General features: G+C 42.9%; 1 protein-coding gene across 1 annotated transcript in view; it reads left to right on the top strand.

Annotated features, from left to right (window-relative positions):
• The window catches only part of htatip2 (HIV-1 Tat interactive protein 2), a 32024-nt gene extending 10103 nt beyond the window's left edge, over window positions 1–21921 (top strand). Inside the window, exons 3-6 of the mRNA XM_068046507.1 lie at window positions 2408–2515; window positions 12236–12373; window positions 18580–18641; window positions 18807–21921. Coding sequence (XP_067902608.1) covers window positions 2408–2515; window positions 12236–12373; window positions 18580–18641; window positions 18807–19032 — 534 coding nt within the window. The 3' untranslated portion in view covers window positions 19033–21921. The remainder of the gene's footprint in view (window positions 1–2407; window positions 2516–12235; window positions 12374–18579; window positions 18642–18806) is intronic.
• The last annotated feature ends 245 nt before the right edge of the window (window positions 21922–22166 follow it).

The following is a 22166-nucleotide window of genomic DNA, read 5'->3' as shown; positions in this document are numbered from 1 at the left end:
TCCTCAATAGTGAAGACCGATGCAAAATATCTGTTCAATTCATCTGCCATCTCGTTATTATCCATTAATAATTCCCCAGATTCACTTTTTATAGGACTAACGCTCACTTTGTCAAATCTTCTTTTTTAAATGTCTATAGAAACTCTTACTATCTGTCTTTTTATATTTGTAGCTAGCTTTCTCTCGTACTCTAATTTTACCTTCCATCTTTTAGTCATTCTTTGCTGTTTTTTATATTCTGTCCAATCTTCTGACCTGCCTCCCATCTTTGCACAATTATAGGCTTTTTCTTTAAGTTTGATACTATCTTTAACTGTTTTAGTTAACCACTAATGGTGGGTCCCACTCTTGGAATTTTTCTTCCTCGTTGAAATGTACCTATTCTGCGTATTCTGAAATATCCCCTTAAATGTCTGCCACTGCATCTCTATTGACCTATCCCTTAACCTGATTTGCCAGTTCACTTTATCTAGCTCTGCTTTCATGCCCTCATAATTGCCCTTATTTAATTTTAAAATACTAGTCTTAGACCCACTCTTTTCCTCAAACTGAATGTAATATTCAATCATATTATGATCGCTGCTACCTAAGGGTGCCTTAACTATGATGTCATTTAATTAATCCTATCTCATTGCACAATACCAGGTCTAGTATAGCCTGCTCTCTGGCTGGCTCCAGAACATATTGTTCCAAGAAATTATCCCGAAAACATTCTATGTACTCCTCGTCTAGGCTGTCTCTTTTCATCTGATTTTTCCAGTCTATATGTAGGTTAAAATACCCCATAATTATCACTGTACCTCTCTGACAGGCTGCCATTATTTCTTCCTTTATTCCCTGTCTGACAGTGTGGTTAATGTTAAGTGGCCTGTACACCACTCCCACAAGTGACTTCTTGCCTTTATGATTTCTCATCTCTTACCCAAACTGCTTCTACATCCAGGTCTCCTGAACTTAGGTCATCCCTCTCTATTGTGCTAATACTATCATTAATTAACAGAGGTACCCCTGCACCTTTTCCTAGCTTCCTGCCCTTCCTGATTGCTATGTACCCTTCAATATTCAGATCTCAATCTGTCGTCCTGCATGTCTTTGTAATGGCTATCAGATCGTACTTATTTATTTCTATTTGTGCTCTCAGTTCATCTGTTTTATTTCGAATGTTACGTGCATTCAGATACAGAGCCTTTAGTTTTGTCCTTTTATTATTATTGTTACCTCTTTTGCCTTGTCTCTACTCCTTGATTTACCGTATCTTCCCAAATTTGATCCCTTGCCCCTACAATTCAGTTTAAAACCCTCTCTACTTCCCTAGTTTTGCGGCTTGCTAGAACACCGGCCCCAGGACAGTTCAATGGTACAGCCACCAGTTTCCCCAGTACTGGTGCCAGTGCCCCACGAACCGGAACCCACTTCTACCACACCAGTCTTTGAGCCACACATTAATTTATCTAATCTTATTTGCCCTATGCCAATTTGCAGGTGGCTCAGGTAATAATATGGAGATTATTACCTTTTGAGGTTCTGCTTCTTAATTTGGTGCCTAGTTCCTCATATTGACTATGCAAAACCTCTTTCCTTGTCCTGCCTATGTCGTTGGTACCTACATGGACCACAACAACTGGATCCTCCCCCTCCCATTGTAAGTTTCTCTCCAGCCCTGAGCAGATGTCCCAAACCCTGGCACTGGGCAGGCAATACAGTCGTCTGGATTCTTGCTCTTTGCTGCAGAGAACAGTGTCAATCCCCCTAACTATTCTGTCCCCTACTACCACTCCATTCCTTTTTTCTCCCTCCACTTAAATGACTTCCTGTACCATGGTGCCGTGGTCAGGTTGCTCATTCACCCTGCAGTCCCCACTCTCATCCAAACAAGCTGAAAGAACCTGAAACCTGTCGGACAATCGCAAAGGCTGAGGCTGCTGTACTCCCGCCCTCTGGGTCTCCTTACCTGTTTCAGCTGCAGCCACACTCTCCTGTCCCTGACCACTGACCAGGTCAGAAGACCCTATCCTAAGGAGTGTGACCGCCTCCTGGTACAAAATGTCCAGGTAACTTTCCCCTCCCTGATGTGTCGCAGTGTCTTCAGCTCGGACTCCAGTTCAATGACACTGAGCCGTAGTGTAAGATACTACAGTCTAACCCTGAGTATCAGTGTGTTTTCGGGATATCTCCTGAAGATACTTCTCACAAAAGACAGTTTGCTCATAACTAGAAAGCTGATAAAAGTTTTTATTCTCTTATCAGCTGCTGTTGAACGATTTGAAACATTTTTTAAAATTTGCTTTGAACCCTCGATTCATTTTGAATTTGCTGTTGGTGTTTTTTATATGGATTTTTAAAATCACTTTAATAAACTGTTTTGCATTAATAAAATTGATTGTATATTTCTTTTAAATTTTAACAGGTCCAAGAGGTTGTAGATTTTGAGAAACTAGATGAATATGCGTCTGCCTTCCAAGGCCATGATGTAGGATTCTGCTGCTTGGGGACAACCAGGGCCAAAGCTGGTGCGGTAAAGAGAAGTATTTCTTATTTCTAAGTTAAAATATTCTTCAGGAAAGTAAATTCTGGTATTCATGCCAATTCAGCTGCATGAACCTGCTCTGTTACTATGCTACAATAATGTCGGCAACAAAAAAAGTGACTGATTTTATATATAACGGTTAAAATAATCTGCCATGCTTTGTCATGTGCACAGCCAACTGTGTAACTCAAACCTTTTTTCTCTCCATTTTAATTTCCTGTGCTTAAGTTGACTACTGTCGGGTTCATGGTCTCGAGTGCACTCTGATACCTGACTTCATTGGCTGATATTCATGAGTAAGGCTTTCATAGTAAGTGTCATCGGGCTGCCAGCTTGATTCTTTCATCACCCAATGACAAGACATCCCTGCATCTGACAGTGTTGCTCGATAGCCATCAAGAACAACCTGCATTTAGATTAGATTAGATTAGAATATTACAGCGCAGTACAGGCCCTTCGGCCCTCGATGTTGCGCCGAGCTGTGAAACCATCTGACCTACACTATTCCATTTTCATCCATGTGTCTATCCAATGTCCACTTAAATGCCCTTAAAGTTGGCGAATCTACTACTGTTGCAGGCAGGGCATTCCACGCCCTTACTACTCTCTGAGTAAAGAAACTACCTCTCACATCTGTCCTATATCTATCACCCCTCAACTTGAAGCTATGTCCCCTCGTGTTTGCCATCACCATCCGAGGAAAAAGACGCTCACTATCCACCCTATCTAACCCTCTGATTATCTTATATGTCTCTATTAAGTCACCTCTCCTCCTCCTTCTCTCCAACGAAAACAACCTCAAGTCCCTCAGCCTTTCCTCGTAAGACCTTCCCTCCATACCAGGCAACATCCTAGTAAATCTCCTCTGCACCCTTTCCATAGCTTCCACATCCTTTCGATAATGCGATGACCAGAACTGCACGCAATACTCCAGGTGCGGTCTTACCAGAGTCCTGTACAGCCGCAGCATGACCTCGTGGCTCCGAAACTCGACCCCCCTACTAATAAAAGCTAACACACCATATGCCTTCTTGACAGCCCTATTAACCTGGTTAGCAACCTTCAGGGATTTATGCACCTGGACACCAAGATCTCTCTGCTCATCTACACTAACAAGAATCTTCCCATTAGCCCAGTACTCTGCATTGCTGTTACTCCTTCCAAAGTGAATCACCTCACACTTTTCCGCATTAAACTCCATTTGCCATCTCTCAGCCCAGCTCTGCAGCCTATCTATGTCTCTCTGTACCCTACAACATCCTTCGGCACTATCCACAATTCCACCGACCTTAGTGTCATCTGCAAATTTACTAACCCACCCTTCTACACCCTCTTCCAGGTCATTTATAAAAATGACAAACAGCAATGGCCCCAAAACAGATCCTTGCGGTACACCACTAGTAACTAAACTCCAGGATGAACATTTGCCATCAACCACCACCCTCTGTCTTCTTTCAGCTAGCCAATTTCTGATCCAAAGCTCTAAATCACCTTCAACCCCATACTTCCGTATTTTCTGCAATAGCCTACCATGGGGAACCTTATCAAGCGCCTTACTGAAATCCATATACACCACATCCACTGCTTTACCCTCATCCACCTGTTTGGTCACCTTCTCGAAAAACTCAATAAGGTTTGTGAGGCACGACCTACCCGTCACAAAACCGTGCTGACTATCTCTAATGTACTTATTCTTTTCAAGATGATTATAAATCCTGTCTCTTATAACCTTTTCCAACATTTTACCCACAACCGAAGTAAGGCTCACAGGTCTATAATTACCAGGGCTGTCTCTACTCCCCTTCTTGAACAAGGGGACAACATTTGCAATCCTCCAGTCTTCCGGCACTATTCCTGTCGACAATGACGACATAAAGATCAAGGACAAAGGCTCTGCAATCTCCTCCCTAGCTTCCCAGAGAATCCTAGGATAAATCCCATCTGGCCCAGGGGACTTATCTATTTTCACACTTTCCAAAATTGCTAACACCTCCTCCTTGTGAACCTCAATCCCATCTAGCCTCGTAGCCTGAATCTCAGTATTCTCAACAACATTTTCTTTCTCTACTGTAAATACTGACGCAAAATATTCATTTAACACTTCCCCTATCTCCTCTGATTCCACACACAACTTCCCACTACTATCCTTGATTGGCCCTAATTTAACTCTAGTCATTCTTTTATTCCTGATATACCTATAGAAAGCCTTAGGGTTTTCCCTGATCTGATCCACCAATGACTTCTCGTGTCCTCTCCTTGCTCTTCTTAGCTCTCCCTTTAGATCCTTCCTGGCTAGCTTGTAGCTCTCAAGCGCCCTAACTGAGCCTTCACGTCTCATCCTAACATAAGCCTTCTTCTTCCTCTTGACAAGCGCTTCAACTTCTTTAGTAAACCACGGCTCCCTCGCACGACAACTTCCTCCCTGCCTCACAGGTACATACTTATCAAGGACACGCAGTAGCTGCTCCTTGAATAAGCTCCACATTTCGATTGTTCCCATCCCCTGCAGTTTCCTTCCCCATCCTACGCATCCTAAATCTTGCCTAATCGCATCATAATTTCCTTTCCCCCAGTTATAATTCTTGCCCTGCGGTATATACCTGTCCCTGCCCATCGCTAAGGTAAACCTAACCGAATTGTGATCACTGTCACCAAAGTGCTCACCTACATCTAAATCTAACACCTGGCCGGGTTCATTTCCCAGTACCAAATCCAATGTGGCATCGCCCCTGGTTGGCCTGTCTACATACTGTGTCAGAAAACCCTCCTGCACACACTGGACAAAAACTGACCCATCTAAAGTACTCGAACTATAGTATTTCCAGTCGATATTTGGAAAGTTAAAGTCCCCCATAACAACTACCCTGTTACTCTCACCCCTGTCGAGAATCATCTTCGCTATCCTTTCCTCTACATCTCTGGAACTATTCGGAGGTCTATAAAAGACTCCCAACAGGGTAACCTCACCTCTCCTGTTTCTAACCTCAGCCCATATTACCTCAGTAGACGAGTCCTCAAACGTCCTTTCTGTCGCTGTAATACTCTCCTTGATTAACAATGCCACACCCCCCCCTCTTTTACCATCTTCTCTGTTCTTACTGAAACATCTAAATCCCGGAATCTGCAACATCCATTCCCGCCCCTGCTCTACCCATGTCTCCGAAATGGCCACTACATCGAGATCCCAGGTACCAACCCATGCTGCAAGCTCACCCACCTTATTCCGGATGCCCCTGGCGTTGAAATAGACACACTTTAAACCAGGTTCTTGCTTGCCAGTGCCCTCTTGCTTCCTTGTAACCATATCCCTGACCTCACTACTCTCAACATCCTGTACACTGGCACTACAATTTGGGTTCCCATTCCCCTGCTGAATTAGTTTAAACCCCCCCGAAGAGCACTAGCAAACCTCCCCCCCAGGATATTGGTACCCCTCTGGTTCAGGTGAAGACCATCCTGTTTGTAGAGGTCCCACCTACCCCAGAAAGAGCCCCAATTATCCAGGAAACCAAATCCCTCCCTCCTGCACCATCCCTGCAGCCACGTGTTCAACTCCTCTCTCTCCCTATTCCTCGCTTCGCTATCACGTGGCACGGGCAACAACCCAGAGATAACAATTCTGTTTGTTCTTGCTCTAAGCTTCCACCCTAGCTCCCTAAATTTCTGTCTTAAATCCCCATCTCTCTTCCTACCTATGTCGTTGGTGCCTATGTGGACCACGACTTGGGGCTGCTCCCCCTCCCCATTAAGGATCCCAAAAACACGATCCGAGACATCACGAACCCTGGCACCTGGGAGGCAACATACCAACCGTGAGTCTCTCTCGTTCCCACAGAACCTCCTATCTGTTCCCCTAACTATGGAGTCCCCAATGACTAATATTCTGCTCCTCTTCCCCCTTCCCTTCTGAGCTGCAGGGACAGACTCTGTGCCAGATATCTGTACCCCATTGCTTACCCCTGGTAAGTCGTCCCCCGCAACAGTATCCAAAACGGTATACCTGTTGTTGAGGGAAACGGCCACAGGGGATCCCTGCACTGCCTGCTGGTTCCCTCTCCTTCCCCTGACGGTAACCCATCTACCTACTTCTTTTACCTGAGGTGTGACTACCTCCCCATAACTCCTCTCAATAACCTCCTCCGCCTCCCGAATGATCCGAAGTTCATCCAGCTCCAGCTCCAGTTCCCTAACGCGGTTCTCGAGGAGCTGGAGTTGGGTGCACTTCCCACAGATGCAGTCAGCAGGGACACTCTTGGCGACCCTTACCTCCCACATTCTGCAGGAGGAACATACAACTGCCTTAATCTCCATTCCCACTATTCCAAATTCCCAACAAATCTACTGAAAAACCAAAAAAACAAAAAGTCAAAACTTGTTAGGTTAGCAATCCAACGGACAGAACTTCCCAAATAAAAAGTTTACCTGATCAACACACCAGAGTCCTTTTTTTTTGGTTAGAGGAGGAGGGTGGGTGGGAGACACTACACGTGTAGTGTCTCGGGTACAGCCACCACACAAATATATACCCTTTTCCTTACCCAGCAGTCCCCTGGTCCTCCGAAAACAAAAGGGAATTCACTTTTAAACTTACGCTGAAATTGACTTCTCAGCTGTAAGCCCGTTCACGCACCTCCGTTGCTATCAACGCTGCAGTCACCGAAACTAAAAGAAAGAGATTCTAAACCACACAAATATCTACCCTTTTCATTACCCAGCAGTCCCCTGGTCCTCCGAAAACAAAAGGGAATTCACTTTTAAACTTACGCTGAAATTGACTTCTCAGCTGTAAGCCCGTTCACGCACCTCCGTTGCTATCAACGCTGCAGTCACCGAAACTAAAAGAAAGAGATTCTAAACCACACAAATATATACCCTTTTCCTTACCCAGCAGTCCCCTGGTCCTTACGCTGAAATTGACTTCTCAGCTGTAAGCTATATAGCACCTTTAATGTAATAAAATGCCCCAAGGAACATTATCCAGCAAAAATTTATCTTATAACTGAGTCACATGAGATATTACGACAGGTGATCAAAAACTTGTTCAAAGAGGTAGGTTTTAAGGAGCATCTTAAAGGAGGAGGGAGAGATGGAGAGGTTGAGGGAGGGAATTTCAGAGCTGAGGGTTCAGACAGCTGAAGGCATGGCCATCTCTGATGGAGTGATGAAAGTCAGGGATGTACAAGAGGCCAGAATTGGAGGAACACAGAGATCTCGGAACGTTGTGGGAAGTTATAGAGATGGGGCGAGGCCATGGAAGGATTTGAAAACAAGGATTTGAATTTTAAAATCGAGGCTGGGAACCAGTGCAGGTGAGCGAGCACAACTAAGTTAGGATATCGGCAGCAGATTTCTGGATGAGTTCAAGTTTATGGAGGGTGCAAGATGGGAGCCTGACCAGGAGAGCATTGGAATAGTCAAGTCCAGAGGTACCAGGCATATATGAGGGGTTCAGCAGCAGGTAGCTGAGGCAGGGGCGGATATGGGCGATATTATGGAGGTGGAAGTAGGCAGTTACAATGATGGAGTGGATATGTGGTTGGAAGATCACTTTGGGGTCAATTGGGAAGCCACAGCTACAAATGATCAGGAGCAGGAACCCTGCTGCTTTGGACAGGATTGGGTAATTCTGGATTTGTTACATAAAATCACTCTCATGTAGGTAATATAAACATTATTTGATCTCCTTGTTTAGAATATTACCTTGATATTATCACACTGTAATTTGGTAGACTGTGTGTTATCCTAAACAGGCTGGTGGACCCACACACTTGATTAGCTGCAAAGTAGAGCTCTTCTTTCTCCATCAGTGGTTCCACATTTCCTTTTAATATTTAGCTCATGTCATATTAATATGCTACAGTCACAGACTATGGTAACACATTGACATCCCGTTTTCTTGAGGGGAAAAAGAAACTACTACTTGGTCCAAACTGCACATCAACTCCAGTTTATTCAGAGGCAGTGTAATACTCACATTAAGAGGCTTTTCTACAGTTTGGAGGATAAGCATATTTAATCGGATATTTGGTTAGAGAAGAAATATAAAATCTGTGAAATGCTTTTGAAGGAATTAGTTAGCTGATTTGAAGAATTGAAGTATTTAAGTGGAGGGAAGGAATTGATTGTTGTGAGCCTTTTTCGTTAACTGTGATGTGCCAGGGCCCAGAGCCCTCGAGTGCTGTAGTGATAAATGGGCAAGCTTAGAAAGATTGTTCCCTTAGTAATTCTCCAGGGGTTAAAGCTGTACTCTTCCTAGTCTTTATGGCTCAGTGCTATGCAGCATTGCATGTTCAGTCTCGTACTCATTGGATAGAGTTTACAGCACGAAACTGGCCATTCAGCCCAACTTGTCTCTGCCAGTGTTTATGCTCCTCATAAGCCTCCTTCTGCTCTTATTTCATCTGACCCTATCTGAATATCCTTCTAATCCTTTCTTATATACTTCTCTAGGTTCCCCTTAAAAGCATCTATGTATTGTGCGCGTTCCTTAAAAATTCGTTATTTAAAAAGAAAATTTTACATTGCTGCATTCTAATTTGCATAATAACTCAGTGCATTCTAAGCACCAGTTATGGACACTGAAAGGTGTTGAGCAAGGGTACATGAGCTGGCAGTCTAGGTTTTCCTAATCGGGAGGATATTATTCCTTATTAGTACCAACCCATTCTGAGACAATGTCTCCCAATGTTTCCTCTAAGCAGTGCGGCTGTGCAGCAACCCAGAGGTTCCCGTGCACGCCGCGCAGAAATCGGCTCCTTTAAATTGATGTGCCTATGATGCTGCACAGCAGAATTTAAAGGGCTGCACACTTAAATGAATCATCCGTGCACCCCACAAAGAAATTAGAGGGAACATTGGTCTCTACCCAGAACATTGACCTGTCAGTTATATGTTGACAAATCTGCTCTCCATTTCCAGCATTTTCTGTTTTTATTTGATTTATGTTTAGCTTTTTATTTATCCCTTTTATATCCCTAAGAATAAATTGAAATTTACATCTTTAGAAGTCTGAAACTGTCCCTTGAGGTGTAACTGCTGCAGATGAGCGCATCTCAGTTTTATTTGAGTCATTCCCCTTATTGAAATTCTCCCCTATAAAGTTGTGTTTTTAATCACCTAGGGAACCTAACACAAGCTCCTTTTTGTTGTTGTTGAAAATTTCAGGATTAAGCCTATTGGTTGCTAATAAGACAATATTTTGCTTTGTTTGGGGCAGATCCATAAAAAGAAGCAGCAAGGCAACTTGTCAACTAGAAGCTATTGAGAGGGGATGATGGTTGAGCGTGGGTCTAAGAAGTGGTGGCGTAGGCTCTTGTTCATAGGCAAGGGGTTGCTCCTTGTTAGTAGCACTTCTGCATAAGGACACCAGCGTCTGTTGGCTGGGCAAGTATTGAAGTGGTGTAGCCGCGTAATCGGATTTAAGCAGATTACTGAGCTCCAGTATTTATGTCAGTTCAGATTTCATCAAGTGACCATTGTGGCCACTGTCAACTGAACTCCGTTTTAGAACATTGACCAAGAACTAAGGGCAGAGAAATTGAGCGTCACTTAATTCAAGCGTCGGAGGAATCGAATAATTGACTTGTATTTTCGAAACTCTTGAGGCTGTAAAGTTGTTCTGTTGTGTGTAGGTCTGCTTGTCTGTAGTCTTTAAGATAAACTTTTGGCATATGGGGTGGGGCGAGGGGAACTGAAATGAATTCAGTGTGGCGCCAAATGCCATTCAGCATTTCCATAATGGCAAAGAGTGAAGAAAGTGTCTGAAAAATCAATGTGGGAGGTAACTTATTACATCTATTTAAAAAAAAAAATCCCAATTGAAATGTAGGTTTAGCAGCAGAACAGTTATAGACCTGACTATTTGTAGGCTACTGGCAAATGGCGCCATTTTTATTTATTCTGTCTCCATATTTAAACAAAGCTTTTTCCTCCTTTCAAATACCTTAAAACACTTAAAAGTAGTTACAAAATCTGACACGGGCTTTTGGTGAATTTAGACGATAAACTTGTAGTGTAACTTCCTTTGTAGGAGCTTTTGAGAAAAGTAGATGGAGTGGAGGGTTTAAACTTGTTGAGTAACATTAGGTGTCAAATTTATGCCTCATGGATGTGCAATACTTGAATTCTGTGAACATAATGAAAAGTAATGTTGCCATTCCAAATATAATTGATTGGAGCTGTATTGCTTTTCATCTTTTTTTTTAAAAAAACTTGTTCTTTGTACATTCTTGAACATTTTTTTAAAATTTACATCGCCTGAGCTCAACCATATGATATTGGTAGTGGTAATATAGTCTTCATAAAGTGCAAATACAAAAATAGATGATCAGGAGATGTGCACACTTCAGGCTTTTGGAGTTTGAAATGGGAAACATTGGTATGAATCTTAAACTAACTTATTTCATTCCTGTTTCATTCAACAACAGAAACAACTTGTGTTTATTTGGCACCTTTAATGTAGGAAAATGTCTCAAAGTACTGCACAGGAGCCTTATCCAACAAAATTTGACACTGAGCCACATAAGGAGATATTAGGGCAGATGACCAAAAGCTCTGTCAAAGAGGAAGATTTTAAGGAGTGTCTTAAAAGAGGAAAGTGAGGTGAAGAGGTTTAGAGAGGAAATTCCAGAGCCTAGGGCCTAGGTAGCTGAAAGCAAGGCCAACAATGGTAGAGCGACTTAATATCGCGAATGCTCAAGAGGCCAGAATTGGAGGAGTGCAGACATCTTGGAGGGGTGTGGGGTTGGAGGAGGTTACAGAGATAGGGAGGGGTGAGGCCATGGAGGGATTTGAAAACAAGGATGAGAATTTCAAAACTGAGGCATTGCTTAACCGGGAGCCAACATAGATTGATGAGGACTGCGAGGTGAAGGGGTCGAGGTGCAAGTTGGAACACAGGCAGCAGAGCTTTGGATGACCTCAAGTTTATGGAGGATGGAATGTGGGAGGCTGGCCAGGAGCGTGTTCACAAAGATTGCCTACTTCCATCTTTTATACATTGCTCACTTCAGCCCTGCTTTAAGCCCACCTGTTGCTGCCATTGTCCCCACCAGGCATCACTATTCCAATGTTCTCCCTGCCGGCCTCTCACTCCAGAAACTTCAGCTCATCCAAAACTTATATCCTATCCTGCATCAAGTCCTACTCACTTGTCACTCTGTCCTGGCTGATCTACATTAACTCTCGGTCCTGTGTTTAAATCACTTCATGACCATGCCTCGCTCCCTAGCTCAATAATTTCCTGTAGTCCTTATGCTGTTCTGAATGCCCTCACTCACCAGATCTTTGTAATACTCCAAATCTAGCTTCTTGTGCATGCCCTTTTCCATGTCACCCCGACATTGGTGGCCGTGCCTGCAGCCGTCTGGACTTGTGCTCCGGAATTCCTTTCTGCCTCTCCGCTTCCCTTTCCTCCTTCATTGCCTTCTGTTAAAAGCAACATGTTCAACCAAACTTTTGATTAATCTTCCATTATCTCCTTATTTAGTTTGGCATCCAATTTATTATCATGCTTCTTAAAAAAGCACCCCAAGTCACTTCAATGCCGAAAGTGCTATATAAATGCAAATCATTCTATTTTGAAAAAAAGCAAGAGATACAGGAGATATCAGCTGTATAAAACAGTAGCTGTCCTGTTGTAACAATGTGAATCATAATTGTATTTAATTTCAGACTCTCTGTAAAATCTTTTTTTTCCTTGTATTGTAGGAGGGTTTTATTCGAGTGGACTATGATTACGTATTAAAGTCAGCCCAACTCGCAAAAGCTGGGGGATGCACTCACTTTATCTTGCAGTCTTCAAAAGGAGCAGACAAGGACAGTTCACTGCTGTATCCAAAAATTAAGGTGAGAAAATCTTGAGTGCAATATTAAATTTTGGATTTGGGAGGAGTTCAGAGCTAGTCTGGTGGTTCTGCCTGGGGCAGTGATAATGTTTTCTGCCAAAGAACATCCTGCCTGACAGCATTGGTACTCCCTATCTTATCCCTAGTTACTCACTTAACTACTTGGATCACATGGCTTGAGACCAGGACAAATTCCAGAGTGTGAGGCAAGAGGATAACCAGGGAAAAAGTGGGGCCCATTAGGGATCATAGAGGAAATCTGTGTGTGGAGCCAGAGGACACAGGTGAGGTTTTGAATGATTGATTACTTTTCATCTGTGTTCACTGTGGAGAGGGACGATGTAGGTGTAGTGATCAGGGAGGGAGATTGTGATATACTTGATCAAATTAGCATTGAAAAGGAGGAAGTATTAGCTGTATTAGCGGGCTTAAAGGTGGATAAATCCCCAGGCCCAGATGAGATGTATCCCAGGCTGCTATGTGAGGCAAGGGAGGAGATAACAGGAGCTCTGACACAAATTTTCAAATCCTCTCTGGCCACAGGAGAGGTACCAGAGTACTGGAGGACAGCAAATGTGGTACCATTATTCAAGAAGGGTAGCAGGGATAAACCAGGTAATTATAGGCCCGTGAGTCTAACGTCAGTGGTAGGGAAATTATTGGAAGAAATTCTGAGACAGGATTAATCAGAGATAGTCAGCATAGCTTTGTCAGGAGGAGATCATGTCTAACAAATGTGATTGAATTTTTCAAGGAGGTGACTAGATGTGTAGATGAGGGTAAAGCAGTTGATGTAGTCTACATGGACTTCAGTAAGGCTTTTGATAAGGTCCTGCATGGGAGATTGGTTAAGAAGGTAAGAGCTCATGGGATCCAGGGTAATTTGGCAAATTGGATCCAAAATTGGCTTAGTGGAAGGAGGCAGAGGGTGATGGTCGAGGGTTGTTTTTGCGAATGGAGGCCTGTGACCAGTGGCGTACCGCAGGGATCGGTGCTGGGACCCTAACTGTTTGTAGTGTACATTAATGATTTAGACGTGAATATAGTAGGTATGATCAGTAAGTTCGCAGATGACACGAAAATTGGCGGTGTCGTAAATAGTGAGGAGGAAAGCCTTAGACTACAGGATGATATAGATGGGCTGGTAAGATGGGCGGAGCAATGGCAGATGGAGTTTAATCCTGAGAAGTGTGATGTGATGCAGTTTGGGAGGACTAACAAGGCAAGAGAAGATACAATGGATGGTAGGATCCCAGGAAGTACAGAGGGACCTTGGTCTACTTGTCCATAGATCACTGAAGGCAGCAGCACAGGTAGATAAGGTGGTTAGAAAGGCATACGGGATACTTGCCTTTATTAGCCGAGGCATAGAATATGAGGAGGGAGGTTATGTTAGAGCTGTATAAAATGCTGGTTTGGCCACAGCTGGAGTACTGTGCACAGTTCTGGTCACCACACTATAGGAAGGATGTGATTGCATTGGAGAGGGTGCAGAGGAGATTCACCAGGATATTGCCTGGGCTGGAGCATTTCAGTTATGAGGAGAGACTGGATAGGCTGGGGTTGTTTTCCTTGGAGCGGAGAAGGCTGAGGGCGGACCTGATCGAGGTATATAAAATTATGAGGGGCATTGATGGGATAGGTAGGAAGGAACTTTTTCCCTTAGTGGAAGGGTCAGTAACCAGGGGGCATAGATTTAAGGTAAGGGGTAGGAGGTTTAGAAGGGAGTTGAGGAAAACTTTTTTCACCCAGAGGGTGGTTGGAATCTGGAACACACTGCCTGAAGGGGTGGTAGAGGCAGGAACCCTCACAACATTTAAGAAGTATTTAGATGAGCTCTTGAAATACCATAGTGTACAAGGCTATGGGCCAAGTGCGGGAAAATGGAATTAAATTGGACGGGTGCTTGATGGTCAGCACAGGCGCGTTGGGCCGAAGGGCCTGTTTCTGTGCTGTAAAACTATATGACTCTATTTGGCAGTTTTGGTTTGGCGCACTAGGGCACTATTATAGGGATTGAAATAAAAAGCCAGGATCAAGTGAGGAGCTGATGTGCACTTCCAGCATTTAACTGAAATATAAATTTAATATCCATATTTTGTGAGCCATACTAGTTCAATAAATTATTCAGTGTCAAGGCACTGCACAATTAGACTAAAGTGTTATGCAAGTAAGTAGTATTTCGTGACAATTTTTAAAAACTTTTCAGAAACAAGCGAATCTTGCTGTTACGTGAGGAAAAACACTACTAGCCATACAGACATTAGGAAAGGAGTAGGCCATTCAACCCCTCCAGCCAGTTCGATCATGGCTGATCTGCAACTCTGCTCTATTTTCCTACCTTTGCTCCATATCTCTTGATACCCTTACCTAACAAAAATCTATTTACCTCAGCATAATTGGATCTTTCATGACTGACATCCACACATTTATGGGGGAGAGTTCCAAATTTCTACCAACCTTTGTGTGATAAAATGCTTCTTGATTCTGGTCCTGGATAATGATGTTGTAATCTTAAGACTATGTCCCCTTGGTCTTGATTTTCCCCACCAGAGGAAATAGTTTCTCCATATAGAACATTACAGCGCAGTACAGGCCCTTCAGCCCTCGATGTTGCGCCGACCTGTGAAACCATCTGACCTACACTATTCCATTTTCATCCATATGTCTATCCAATGACCACTTAAATGCCCTTAAAGTTGGCGAGTCTACTACTGTTGCAGGCAGGGCGTTCCACGCCCCTACTACTCTCTGTGTAAAGAAACTACCTCTGACATCTGTCCTATATCTATCACCCCTCAACTTAAAGCTATGTCCCCTCGTGTTTGCCATCACCATCTGAAGAAAAAGGCTCTCACTATCCACCCTGTCCAACCCTCTGATTATCTTATATGTCTTTATTAAGTCACCTCTCCTCCTCCTTTTCTCCAACGAAAACAACCTCAAGTCCCTCAGCCTTTCCTCGTAAGACCTTCCCTCCATACCAGGCAACATCCTAGTAAATCTCCTCTGCACCTTTTCCAAAGCTTCCACATCCTTCCTATAATGCGGTGACCAGAACTGCACGCAATACTCCAGGTGCGGCCGCACCAGAGTTCTGTACAGTTGCAGCATGACCTCGTGGCTCCTAAACTCGATCCCCCTACTAATAAAAGCTAACACACCATATGCCTTCTTAACAGCTCTATTAACCTGGGTGGCAACTTTCAGGGATTTATGTACCTGGACACCAAGATCTCTCTGCTCATCTACACTACCAAGAATCTTCCCATTAGCCCAGTACACTAACAAATCTTTTTACCATTTTTAAACCCCTTGATCCAATTACCCCTCAATCTCCTACACTCGGGAATATAAGCCAGGTTTATGCAACCTGTCCTCATAATTTAACCCTTTGTACCCTGGTGTCATTCTCGTGAATCTGCACTGCACCCCCCCCCCATCAAAGCCAGTATATCCTTCCTGAGGTGCAGTGTGCAAAATTGAACACAACACACTAAAGCATTGCATCCTTACTTTGTATTCCAGTCCATTGAGATATAGGCTTTAGCTTCTTAAAATTATTTTTGGACCTGTCCACTGGCTTTTACCAATTTGTGGCTTTGGACTGCCAGATCTCTTTACTCCTCTACTGCCTCCAGTTTCTCACCATTTGGAAAATGTTCTGGTTTATCTTTCTTAGGTGCCACGTGGATGAAAATCTGTTTGTGAGCCAACACAGAGTATACATAAATTTACCTGGTATTAAACTAACCATGCATGTATATCAGATTGTTCAACTTCCAAGGGAGAAATGAGCATTTTGGGTGTGAATTCTTCACTCCAACAGTGTAAATTACACTTGCAACGACATCTTTTCCCCACTCCAAATGGAATAATACTTGATCTATTTCACAAGTTTTATGAAGTTCAGTGTATTTTAAATAATGTACTCACTGATATCTTTGCTTTTGGGATCTACAGAGATCCTTCATGGAATAGAACCATAGAAAGTTTAAGGCACAGAAAGAGGCCACTTCGCCCATCATGTCTGTACCACCCGAGAAATGATCCACCTATTTGAATACCACCTTCCAGCATTTGGTCCATAGCCCTGCAGATTACTGCACTTGAGGTCAATATCTGACTCCTTTCGAATGAGTTCAGGGTCTCTGCCTCAACTACACTTTCAGGCAGTGAGTTCCAGACCCCCACCACCCGCTGGGTGAAAAGGTTTTTCCTCATCTCCCCTCTAATTTTTCTACCAATCACTTAAAATCTATGCCCCCAAAAGACCCTTCACCTCCACTCTATCCAGGCCCCTCAAAATTTTGACTGGAGTTGTTTTTATTTTTTAGCTATGGAACTGTTTTATTAGACTGTTGAAAGGCATTGCTACATGACTTCTGAGTTGATTATATGTAATGATTTTCAAATTAGTTTCAAGGAAAAAAGAAAGGGGGTTGATTAGCTCAGTTGGCTGGAGTGTGGTGCAGAATGACACCACCTGTGTGGGTTCAGTCCCTGTACTGACTGGGGTAGTTCTAAGGGTGGCGCAGTGGTTAGCACCGCAGCCTCAGCTCCAGCGACCCGGGTTCAATTCTGGGTACTGCCTGTGTGGAGTTTGCAAGTTCTCTCTGTGTCCGCGTGGGTTTTCGCCGGGTGCTCCGGTTTCCTGCACCACCAAAGACTGGCAGTTGATGGGTAAATTGGCCATTATAAATTGCCCCTAGTAGAGGTAGGTGGTAGGGGAATATAGGGACAGGTGGGGATGTTGTAGGAATATGGGATTAGTGTAGGATTAGTATAAATGGGTGGTTGATGGTCGGCACAGACTCGGTGGGCCGAAGGGCCTGTTTCAGTGCTGCATCTCGAAATAAAAAAAGACTTTTATTTATATGGCGTTTTTCAGGACCCACCGGATTTCTCAAAGCACTTTACAGCCAATGACATAGTTTTGAAGTGTAGTCACTGTTGTAATATAGGAAATGGTGCAGCCAATTTGTGCACAGCAAGTTCCCACATCTAGCAGTGTGATAATGACCAGATAAATTTTTTTTTGTGATGTTGATGAGGGATAAATATTGGCCAGGACACTTGGTATAACTCCCCCGCTCTTTTTCAAAATAGTGCCATGGGATCTTTTATGTCCACTTGAAAGGGCAGATGAACATCAGTTAAACACCTCATCCAAAAGAAGGCACCTGTGACAGTGCAGCACTGGATATCAGCCTAGATTTTTGTGCTCAGGTCCTTGAGTGGGACTAAATTCCATTCCTCTGGTTTCATATCGATGGAGCATTATTTTCTCTTTTTCTTTTCCCTTATGGTAGTGTGAGATGTTTCTGGTGTGGATTGGGAGAGGGTGTTTGTAGATGGATATATGTGTGCAATGTATGCTTACCTCTAACAAATCTCGTCATTGCCATGCACTGCCTCTCCTTTAGGTGCAGGCATATTGTGTGGGAAAGGTGTCCTGCCCACCAAGGTGCCTGACATTCCGGCAGGGTTGGGTTTCACCCTGGAGCGGCTGCTGTAGCTGCAGTTTGGGGCTAAAATGGAGCCAAATTTGAAATTTCCGAGGGCAGAAACCGCACAGTGAGGAGGAGGAATGGCCGGGTACAGTTTACATCCACTGGCTGGATGGAAATCTTTGGTTGGCCGGATTCTGGCCTGCAGGCTGGACATCCCTGCCCTAGACTATGTGCTGAAATCCGTACTGGGCTTGAATCCAGACCCTGTTGATTCAGATATAATTAGAGTCGAAAAGACAACTCTAGAGTATTATTTCAAGTAAAGCAGAATAAGGGGACATAGATGTAAATAGGTAAATGGTCTGATGCCAGGAAATAGTTCTTCATGAAAAGAGTGATTAGTATTTGAGTAGGATAGTGGGAACAAAAACTTGAATCATCGAAGAGATAGTTCAATGTTGTGATGTGGAAATCATAGGTTTCAGTGGAAGGATGAACTAAATCGGTTTACTAGCCTCCCTTGTCTGTACATGCGTATGACCTAATGACTATCTACTGAGGTGAATTGAAATTCTTCTAGCTTGGCTCAATAATGTCTCACGTCTGTTTACTTGCTCATGGTAGCTTGTGTTTTCTTTACAATTCAAATGAATCGACCTGGATTGGTAAGGACAGAAGATTGCTAAAGAGACTTCTTGGTAACTGCTTTTAAATAAGCAACATTTTTGATTCTATATGTTGGTTTACTCTTCAGGGTCAGGTGGAAGCTGCAATTGAAGAGCTGAATTTTGACAGATACAGCATCTTTCGTCCTGGGTAACTATATTTCCTTAATTGATATTGTGTAATTTGTGTTTCTTCTGTTTCAAACAATTGTTAAGTGCCTCTTTGCAACCTTGCTCCTGGTGTTTGTGTCTTTCTCTAATGTTTCTCTGCAGCTGCTGATGTATTTTTATTTTTCTAATTTTGATTTCAAAATAGAGTTCTGATGTGTGACAGACAAGAATCGAGACCATCGGAATGGATGGCAAGAAAACTTCTTGTCCCTTTCGCTTATGTGTTTCCAACTGCAATAACAACTCCTGTCTCGGTGGTTGCAAAGGCCATGGTGAACAATGTTTTACTGTCATCTGACAACAAAATGGAATTGCTTCACAATAAGGCTATTCACGAGCTTAGTAAACTCGAAGAAACTAAAGCTAAGTAGCAGTGCATATGTCAGGTTTTAGCTTGTAAGAGCATCTCTTTTTTTGTCCCCCCCCCCGTCTCTGCACTCAACCTTGAATTATTTTTTCCCCTTGCTTGGGTCTCCCTGGAGTTCTGCCATCACTGGTGGTGGAGGGTGCACAGGCAAACTGCTCCCAGCTCTCTGCTAATGTTGCTGTGTAAAGGCTGAATTGTTTGATACGAGGCCTGTGTGACTCTTTGCTGTTCACTTTGAGTCAGGAAGCATCTGGTTTCTGCTTGCTGCTTCCCTAATGGTGGCGGGGCTGAGATCTGAAAATCAACAGGCAGAAGATGCCAGGCATGAGCTTTGCCACGCTTTGGTCTGTTGTATTACGGCTGTGGTGAACTGTGTCACCAGTTGCACGTTATCTAAGCTCGTGGTGAATTATTTCACAGTTACTCCACCTGTTGCATTTTTAACCTCTCTTTCAGCCAATCTCAGATCAATAAACAGTCATTGCCAAGGCTCTTCAATTTCGTTTTTACTTTTGTTCTGGATTATGAAACAGCTGTATAATTACGTAACTAGATTATGTAAATATCTGCAGAAACACGATGCAGATTTTTGTAACATTTTCACCAATATGGTTCTGCCCCCTACCGAGAAAATATAACTGTCTTTAAACCATTTTAATAAAAAAAAGCAAGGGTGGTTAAGGATAGAAATGAACAGCAACAGATGAAATTTCATTTTGCATTGAATTATAAGATAATACTAGTTGAATTATTATTTTTTATTATTACCGTATGACTGATTTTGATTTCCATGTACTGTGCTCCATTACAGGTGTCTTTGGGATTAATTTATTTTGATGTATATTTGCTTGTCTGAACACCACCTTGTGGCCTTGATAACTTAATTCTTGATGTGTTTTCATTTTAGCAGTACCTTTCTCTCATCAGTCACTGGGGGCTGGATTTAGTGGAGGCAGCAGGATCTGAGGCTGCATTTTGTCAGTGGCAGCCACTTACTTAAGCCCTCCCAGCATCTACCCTTTCAAGCCCCCTCAGCATCTTCTATGCTTCAATAAGATCCCTTCCAGTCCTTTCTGGTGAAGTGCCTCACATCCACCTGGTCTGCTCTAGATCGATTGGCCAGAATGAGCTCACTGGGTGGGAAATTGCAAGCCTGCTTCTCTATTCTGTTTCTTAATGTTGTCTATCTTTGCATTCATTTATAATTTTGATGGTGCATTAATCATTTTAAGTGCTCCGATTATATTCTCAGGAAGCTCATTGTTATCCTACTGATGAAATAAGTTTATTTTAATCTGCCTTTGGTTTCTAATTCTTGTGATCTAGTTATGGAGAGAAGAAAAAGTACTTGTATATTTGACATATGTTTGCCCTGTCTCAATGTTATTGCATTGTTGTACATCTTACTCCTCTTTTGCCAAAAGGGAAAAATTCTTTCAGTGACCCTGGTTCAATTCTGGGTACTGCCTGTGTGGTGTTTGTAAGTTCTCCCTGTGTCTGCGTGGGTTTCCTCCGGGTGCTCCGGTTTCCTCCCACAGCCAAAAGACTTGCAGGTTGATAGTTAAATTGGCCATTATAAATTGCCCCGAGTATAGGTAGGTGGTAGGGGAATATAGGGACGGGTGAGGATGTGGTAGGAATATGGGATTAGCATAGGATTAGTATAAATGGGTGGTTAATGGTCGGCACAGACTCGGTGGGCCGAAGGGCCTGTTTCAGTGCTGTATCTCTAAATCTATACTTTGCCTAAGTTTAAAAATAATAGGAAATGGTACAGAACTAGTGATTCCTCCTTGAAGGAAAAGCAGCTTGTTGGGTATCTGCTACGATGGCTTTTGATCATTGCTTTCATCGATATGGCCTGCAATCGGCTTTTAGTGATTGATTAGTAATTCCGATCAGCAAAGAATTGAAATTATAAGTAGGTGGAGGACAAATAAAAATAGTCACTTACCGTGACTTGTAATCAGCTGGATTTGTGCTGCCTTAACCTTGTTTTGCCTTGATTTGCTTTCAATTTCGCTTAGAACGTTGTACGTTAGTGGGTTTTGATTTTTGTTTTGCACCTGGGATAACATTGTAAACGGCTGCCACTATTTAATCATTTGGTTTCATTTTGTACATCTAATTTTCAGGATTCTTTCAGCATGTTGGAGAAAATGTGGCTTTTAGTCTCTCATGGTGACCTTTTTCTAAAATTTGCCAATACCTGTTAAATCTGCCTTTGTTTCACCAAATTAGCAACTTATCCACAAGTCTGTTATCTCAAGCTTTGTCATCCCTGTGGTTAACCTAGGTGCATTTTGATGAGTCACACACACATGCAGCACACGTTTGGTAACTTTATCTTGCATTAAAATGTCAACACAGCGTCACGTCAGGCACACTACAAAACCCACACTCTCTTCCTGACAACTGCTAGGGCAGTGTGGGTAGATAAATTTAATGGAAATGTACTTTTAATTTTAAAATGAGCAGTAATCCTTCCATTGAGCCAAAGTGCTAGATTGGATAAAACCTGCTGCACAAGATTGTGTGGAGTTTTGGAAGTGGGTTGTGAGGTGAAGAGGAGGAAAGAAAAGAGAAATGGAAACAATCAAATCTTCAGCTCTCCCATGTGTATAAGTTGCAAATAGTTCTGACATCTCTTCTGTCTTGAAAATGGTTGCTACGTTTCAAATATTAAAGGTGCTTTCGATTGGTAGTTGTAGAAATTTCTGACTTTTTTTGCATTGCAATGTTTGCATTATATAACCAAATACTGTCCGGATGACATTGTTGATTAGTATTCCTTGCATTCGTTTACATGAGAAACTGTTCTATAAGTGAATGTATATCCAATTTGAAATTGTTTTCTTCGTTACTTTCAATAAATTCAAAATCTTACCTATAACCGACCTTTATGTTTCTTTTATCACTCCAAAAGGGATACATTTAATTTGAGTGTTAGGACTTGTCTTGCTCAGTTTCAAACAAGATATACTTGGGTCGATTTTTGACTTTCGGGTGGCCAACCGCCAGAACGTGCTGGCAGGCCGCTGGTGCCATGGCGAAGAGCCGACCATGATTTTGAGGCAGATGAGCTTTGGTTGGTCAAACAGGTGTCCTGATGCAACTTGCTATCCTTTGACCTCAGCA

The sequence above is a fragment of the Heterodontus francisci genome, chromosome 14 (assembly GCF_036365525.1).
Source record: "Heterodontus francisci isolate sHetFra1 chromosome 14, sHetFra1.hap1, whole genome shotgun sequence".
NCBI lineage: Eukaryota > Metazoa > Chordata > Chondrichthyes > Heterodontiformes > Heterodontidae > Heterodontus > Heterodontus francisci.
The sequence above is the reverse complement of the archived record's forward strand: the minus strand, read 5'-3'. Positions and strand labels throughout refer to the sequence as shown.